General features: G+C 52.4%; 1 protein-coding gene across 1 annotated transcript in view; it reads right to left on the bottom strand.

Annotated features, from left to right (window-relative positions):
• PPP2R2B (protein phosphatase 2, regulatory subunit B, beta) overlaps positions 1–7,493 on the bottom strand; it is a 109,637-nt gene that overhangs the window by 27,361 nt on the left and 74,783 nt on the right. Inside the window, exon 2 of the mRNA XM_009331375.1 lies at positions 1,262–1,359. Coding sequence (XP_009329650.1) covers positions 1,262–1,359 — 98 coding nt within the window. The remainder of the gene's footprint in view (positions 1–1,261; positions 1,360–7,493) is intronic.

Below are 7,493 nucleotides of genomic sequence, written 5' to 3'. Positions count from 1 at the left end.
GGCTGGGACCGAGCGTCTGCTCGTGCTGGGTGCCGAAACCAGCCCCAAAGGAGCCGCTGGCACCACGGCACCTGCACAGGACGAGCAGCGTTTGCCCCATAGGTGCACAAATATAAAGCAAGAATAAAGCACCCAAGAAAAAGACACGATCTCTGCAGGAATTGACGCTGCGTGCCATGGCTCAGACTCATAAGGTATCATGTATCTGCAAATCCCATGTGGTGAACCACCCAGCACCAGGCTTCTGAATGGAGCTGAGGTAATTAAATAAAAACTATTGTGGAGATGAACCTCCCACATGCAAACAATGCATTTGGGCCGGTGAAGCCCCACTTGTCCCCTGCAGCGTAGTCCTGCTCCAAAGTAGGAGCTGAACCGAATACACCCGGTGTGACGTTAGGAAGCTTGAAGTTCAAGAAAAACAGTAGAATAATAAAATGAGAGAGAAATGAGAAATGAAATACTGCTGGAAAGGTTGATGAAGCGTTTATGAGTATAACCTTTAACCGATCAGTTCTCTCCAGCGTATATAGAAATAATTTTGAGGCTGTAACTTTGAGAAAAATTTAAAACTGTCATCGACATTTTTCATGGCCAGGCCTGACTCATCCCTTCCACCATCAGCAAACACACCCACAGGGGAGGAGGGCTTCCACCAGCTCAGCCCGTGCAACGCCGCATGCACCATGCCAGACCAGCTAACCGGGACGGCTTCGGAAATGGGGAATCTCCCGGGCGGTGGGGGCCTGTGCAGCTCCCCCTGGCCGGGCCAGCTTTGTGCATGCCAGCGCAGGTGCCTGTGCTGAAGGCCAAGCACTCGCCACCCCTGCAGAAGGCTGGGCAGACTGCGACCTCGAAAAGAGTCTGTTAAAATCTCCTGGGGCAAAGTGTTTCAGAAGAGAAACATGGTTGTTTCATCCATCTACACTTTCCCGACATTTTGGCGGTGTGAGAGGGTTTTTGGGGGTGGTGTTAGCTATGAGACAGACACCCGCGGCACGCTCAAATGCACCAGCCTGATCCAAGTTACACCCGGCTGCAGAGAGCTGCAACCAAAGCAAAAGGATGCAGGAAATGCAATGTGGTTTTGGAGGGTTGTTTTACAAGATGAAATCTGGTCCTGCTTATGTTAATAGTCGCTTTTCAGTTTGGAGTCTGCCAGGAGAGACCTGAGGTTAGGAGTGACACATACGGATTAGGAAACAGCAGGAAGCTTCTCTTAAAAGGATAAAATGGGCATTTTGCATTCACTGGCACTTACCTCCTGCTCACGCTGAAATATTACAACACGGCCCCCCTTGTCCCCTGTTGCTAGTAATTCTCCAGTGTGGTTGAATTCTACTGTAGAGATGATGTCAGCTGGAAAGAAGAAGACAAAGACAATTTAAGTAACTGCAGATTGGCTTTCACAGACATCTAGAAAGCGCCATTCCCCATACAGCTACAAGCCTTGTCAGTGCTTCGTCCCCTGTGGGATCTCCATAAATCTCCATTTTTCTATTGTCTATAATAATAATGGCCATAGCATTTTGGAACTTTGCTGTCATGAACCAAGACCTGCTCAGCACTCCTGCCTCCTTGCCCCTGGCCTGCGCCCCAACGGCTGAATTCAGGGGTATTTCCATCTCCACGCTGTACCTGTGCCGAATGCAGCCTGGGGACCGCTGCCGGCACAGCACGGCACACTCCCCTCGCGCCCTGGGGAGCTGCCCCCACCACTTTGGGTGATGCGATCGATTCCTGGGACCCAGGGAAGGCTCAGCACCACCCAGCACCCCAGCTGTCCTCGCCCTGGCACCTGCCAACGGCGCTCGTGCAAGGGGCAGGCTTCGCTCTCGCCCGGCTATTCTGTTTCCTTGCTCCCCTCCGACACCTGGGGAGGTGGTTTGCCTTCACCCTTGGAGGAGAGGGAGCAAATGGGTGAAGACACCTTTGTATTCTCCACCCAAACCCACCAGGCAGAGCAGCCTGGGTGACCACATCAACTGTGCCAGTTTTCTCTGCCCGTTGCTGAATCTCCCGTCGTCTATCAAGGTAAACTACAGTGATGCCTTTCAGCCCTCTGTCACCCCAAAAGCCACCGTGCTTGCACGGCTCCCCTTCCCCACAAATCAAAGTGCCATCATCAGGAGGAGGCAAAACCCCTGAGCAGGGACTGGTGCTCGGCTGCAGTAAAAGGGAGAAGCAAGGAAACGCTCATGGACGTGTAACTTGTAAACGCTTTAATCTGCAGTGTTTACCCTTGAGGCAAAGCAAGCAGGAGAGCTGCTAATGATTGGATTTATTTGGCCTATTTTTAGAAGAATGTCAGAGGTTAATTCCACAGCAATTACTGCCCAACTGGTGTTCACCCACTGCCTGGAGTGCAGCTCTCGCCAGCACAAAGCTGGGGAAGGGGAAGAACGAATGCAGCCTTGGAGACCCAGTGCCGGGTGCAAGATTGATTTTGCAATGAACAGCACTTAGCTATGATAACAGCCAGCTCATTCCTGCCATAACAGCTGACAGGATTTGCATTTCTTTTCCCTCTCATTTCTGCAGTCCAGCGGTACTAACAGGGTTGCACAGCCCACGGCTGCAGCCTCCGCAGCCCTGGGAAGGGGCAGACCCCCTGTGCCAGCTGCAGCTGCAAACACCGGCTGTGCACGCAGGCCACTGGCGCCGCCCGGACCACGGGCACTGGCACCCTCGGAGTCCTCCAAGCACCACGATGATTTCTTTTGCCCATTAGGTCTGTCATGTGCCAACAGAGAAAGCATCTGAACCACATAATCTGAGTTGTCCCTTCTCCCTCCTATGATTTTTATCCATCTCAGATACGTACTAGAAAGTTACCACAGCAGATTAGAAAACACAAGGAAGAAAAGGCCATCAACCCAAATTCAGAGACTGGCACAGACTTCTGCAGCTGCTGGGAACACTTCTGATGGTCTGTCTTCCAGGACGTCAGCTGAGATAGCACCCACCAACTGCACAACCTGTGCTGTGGTGTCTCCCAGATGAGGCATCTCAGAGGCCCTTCCATGGCCACGGGCTCCCCCAAACCAACACACCTCCGCCCCGGGATGGCATCTCAGCCGACTGAGTGACTCCAGGTGGGTTTGGGAGTCAGAACAGCCACCCACAGCAGGCAGCGCCCGGGCAGCCACCCCATCCCGGCAGTGTGGGGCACTCACCGTCACACACCGCTGCTCACCGGCACACCGCTGTTCACCGGCACACACTGCTGCCCTCAGCCCGCCCGCAGCAGCACCCAGACCTCAGGCACACCAAATTAGGCAGACGGCTGCCGAGCCTCAGTTCACACAGGCTTCACCTCTTCTGCTGCTCATGTGGGTGGGTTGTGTCTTCTGAGCCCTGCCAGTGGGGAACCAGCTCTCCAGCACAGAGAAACCAGGGACACAAGACCATCCCCAATGTATTCATGCTGTCCACCGTTCCATGTCTTCAAGGGGACTTCCCTGCTCACTCTCTGGATCTTCTCTGTCCCCGATAGCATGCAAGGAGCCCACCACATCTGCTGAGCTGTGAAAATCCAGATGGCTGCAGGCAGGTGAGTGATGAACTCTGGGCTGCTCCTATTAATATTCGTGCATCTTCCCCATATTGTCCCACCTCTCCAGCATGAAGCACATTTGTAGTGACATGCGAATGCATTCTGAAGTTCATCTTAATTCATTTACAACACTTGCTTGCTGTGAATAGATTTAGGGAGACAATTTCACCGCAGATGGAGATGGCGCTGCAGAAGCAAAACCCAAGAGGCTAACTGTAACACCCTCATCCCGCCGAGCAAGCAGAAAGGCGTGTGTGTGCCGGGGGCTGGACTGGCTGGCACTGAGCTGGAAAGCTCTAAGGCGAAGCACTTTATTCCCTCGCATGGAGCCCTTCTGCCTCAGACTGCCTCTGTGGGCAGCAGAGTCTGCCAGAAAGGTTTTAGCCATCTGCTACTAACGTTAATAAAAAGGCTGAAAAGCGATGCAGAAGGACCGAGCTCTGCTCTTGCTTACACCAGTGAAGAGCCAGGCTAACTGTGGCGGAGCTGGCTGCAGTGCTGGGCACAGGCAGCATCTGTTAGGGATTTCAGTTTTTTGGGGTTAAAGTCACTGAATGGATCTTGAACTTCTTCAGATCACCTTTTCTTCCTCTCTTGGCTGGGTTTGAACTATTGGTTAAATATTGTTCCCATTTAGCGACTGGGAAAACAGGTTATGGAAGGTTTTCATGTTGGTTTTTTTTCTGGTTTCCCTTAGGCAATGTAATCTACACATACTTCTTGGTTGCGTCTGCTGTTCTTGCACACTCTTTAAAACCTCTTTTAACAGATTGCCTCTCTGCCAATAGGTTTACAATCCGTTAATGCATCAGATAACGTGATGCACAGCCTCTGACCTCTAGATCACCATTTCGCATCCAACAGGGAGTGGAGGCAACCAGGCACTGTCTGGTGCACTCATGACTTCCCCGCGCTGTGTGCAAGGTGCTTCTCTCCTCTGCATGGCTCCTGAACTAAGCCAAAATACACAGCTAGGTTACTTAGTTTTGGCAGAACGGAAAAGGAGATCAACAACCTGCTCCCACGGTACAGACACGTTTTTGATGCTGCTGTTAAACAAGCATCTACTATGAAAAACAAATCTCTCCCATACCTACCCAGTTCTTTAACCTGGGATTTGCTCGACCGATGGGCCACAATAGCAAGGACCCACAAAGTCCCTTGCATGAGGGAAACCTTTGCAAAGTGCCTGCACTGAAGCTAGAAACTCAGAAATTAAATTAGCAAAATGTCAGTGAACAAAACATCCACCTGATATAGTTCTCTTTCCTACAATCACCACATTCAGCAAATGCCTCCCAAAGGGCAGGACAGGTATTTTGAAACACCTGTTAAAGGTTGGCAAAGAACACCCAGACAGGGCAAATCCCTGCTCCTGCGAACCTGCCACACCTGCTACAGCATTTGAGGATCCTGCAGAATCAGAAACCAATTTGCAATTTCAAGGAAAGGACGTTGGATCTAACAAATATAAGAAAAAACATATCCCTGAAAAGTTAAGCCAAAAGCCACCTCCCATTCTCACAGCTAATTGCATCCACAGTTGCAGACAGATGCCACAGCCAAAATCAAACCTGCTCAAGCACTGAGAAACTTTGCGTTTGTAACCACATCTGGCTCAGCAGCTTGAGCTAAGCCCCAGTTCAAGCAGAGGTTTTCATTCCTGTAGCAGGTGACCTCCACCCTGGTGAGCGTTGCTGCGATGTCCTCGGCCAAGCCTGGCATCAGCAGAGGTGTCACGCAGAGAACGCACCGGGGACGGACTTGGAACAGAAGCTGCAGCAGCAGCCGAGGAACTGCAGAGGCCATGGCCATGCAGTGTTAATGTGCACCTCACACTAAGCAGTATTTTTTCCTTCTAAAATTACTTGGTTGAAAATGTATCTGGTTTGCACTATTTAATCTTCTCCATCACCAGCTGCTGGTTTTAGGTCATTCACTTTTCAATGAATTAAAAATAACTTTCTGTGCTGCAGTGAGACATTTTTCAGATGGCGCCTGCTACCTAATGCATCACCTCGTCAGCAGAGCTATCTGAAACAGCAGGGCTGGGCACCACGAGGATCCTCCAGCCAACCTGGCCCCATCACCCATTTATTCTGCACCTGCAGGGAAGTGGGATGCAGGTCCACAGAACCTCCCGGACCTCCTGGACCAACCGTTTGCTCATGCCCGCCATCAGGATTTCAGACAAGGATAACAACAGAGCCTGGCTAACAACACACTTTCATACCTTAAAAAAATCTAACAATTAAAAAAACCTCTCTGAGCAGAAGTATGCAACACAACCCAAAACCCACCACCGTTGACAGGAGCATCACCCCCAGGCACCCGTGGGCTGGGCTCTGGCTCTTCTCCCAGACGTCTCTGGGTAGTGACAACAGTCTGGCATTGCACAGGAAAACATCCCCGAGGGGTAAAATGGAGGAGGTTACAATTAGGATCACAGTGCAGCATCAGAACCTTTTCAAAGACGTCTCTTAACAAACTTGGGCCCCTCCAGCGCAGGCTGGTCGGTCATGGGCTGCTGCCTGCTCATCCCCAGCCACCACACTTGAGAGACACGACAGGGTGATTATTAATTAAAATTCACATGTATTCACATTGAAATGATCAATAATTTATGCCCGTTTCTCCTAAGGTTCCTATAGCAGTTTTGTGACAACAGAAAGGAAAAAAGCTTCTTTTTTTTTTTGCTTTTTCATTTCCTTCATCACCTCCTACACGCTCAGTGCCCCGAATGCGCGAATTTAAAGAAAACAGTTTCCATGGAGACTCTCCCCTCCACCAGCACCCACCCGTCCTCCCTTCCCTCAGCATCAGTGCTCCTTCACGCTTTCATGCTAAAAATATCGAAGACAGGATTTGATTTCCGCCGTAGCAATACAGTTTTATCAGGAAAATAGGAAATTTACAATACACACACCCACCCCCCTCCCCATCTCCCAGTGTGGAGGGAAGGCATGCTCTCCGCGAGGAATGGGAAAATGAATCCGTTATTAAAAAGAAAGAAGACAAAACCAGGAGAGCTGCAGTCGGTGCTGAGACCTGCATCCCCGGAGCAGCATGACCCGCAGCGGGGACCTGCTCGCACTGCCGCCCCTCTTCTCTTGCCCACCAGGGGCCTGGGTGCCCCGTCCCCACTCCTGGCACATCCCAGGCACCTCATCCCCACTCCTGGAGCACCCTAGAGACCTCATCCCTGTTCCTGGCACATCCCAGGCACCTCGTCCCTGCTCCTGGAGCATCCCAGGCACCTCATCCCCACTCCCGGAGCATCCCAGGCACCTCACCCCTGCTCCTGGAGCACCCTAGGGACCTCATCCCTGCTCCTGGTGCATCCCAGGCACCTCATCCCCGCTCCTGGCACATCCCACCTGCCCCAGCATCAGCATCAGCTCCACGCAGAAGGGCCCTGATACTGCCTGTCCCGGCGGGAAGGCCATGGGGACACCACACGTGTCCCACCACACGTGCCAGGAGTGCGTGCCCTCGATTCGCACAGGATGACACCCATGGTCCAGCCTGTGAGGTCCAGGGCACAGCAGGACAGCCATTAGCCTGGTGGCAGGGGCATCCTTGGGCTCAAACTCGCAGGGCAGAGGGGTGTCCCCCAGCCCCCCCAGGGGCTCTGCCCACTGCTGTGTGCCCCCATGTCACATCAGCCAGCGTGGCTGGCGCAGGGCAGCGGCTCACGCCTGGCACTCTGGGACAGCCCATGCCTCCCCCTGACTGGCATAGTTTTCCAGGGCCTGCCTTGCACAGAAGTGCTGAGTTTTTGCCCTTTCTTCCAAAGTTGACCACTTTCCAGCGGGGCAGAACAACTTCAGCTGGGGCAGGATGGTGCAACCCACTGCATGTTGCCGGATCGCATTGCAGGACTGATCCAACGGGCCAAAAGGGCTGTGAAGGAGTGCTCTGCATTGCTTTCACAGCG

This window comes from Pygoscelis adeliae, unplaced genomic scaffold (assembly GCF_000699105.1).
Source record: "Pygoscelis adeliae isolate BGI_AS28 unplaced genomic scaffold, ASM69910v1 Scaffold108, whole genome shotgun sequence".
Classification (NCBI taxonomy): Eukaryota; Metazoa; Chordata; class Aves; order Sphenisciformes; family Spheniscidae; genus Pygoscelis; species Pygoscelis adeliae.
Note: the sequence above shows the minus strand (reverse complement) of the source record. Positions and strands in the feature narration are given on the sequence as shown.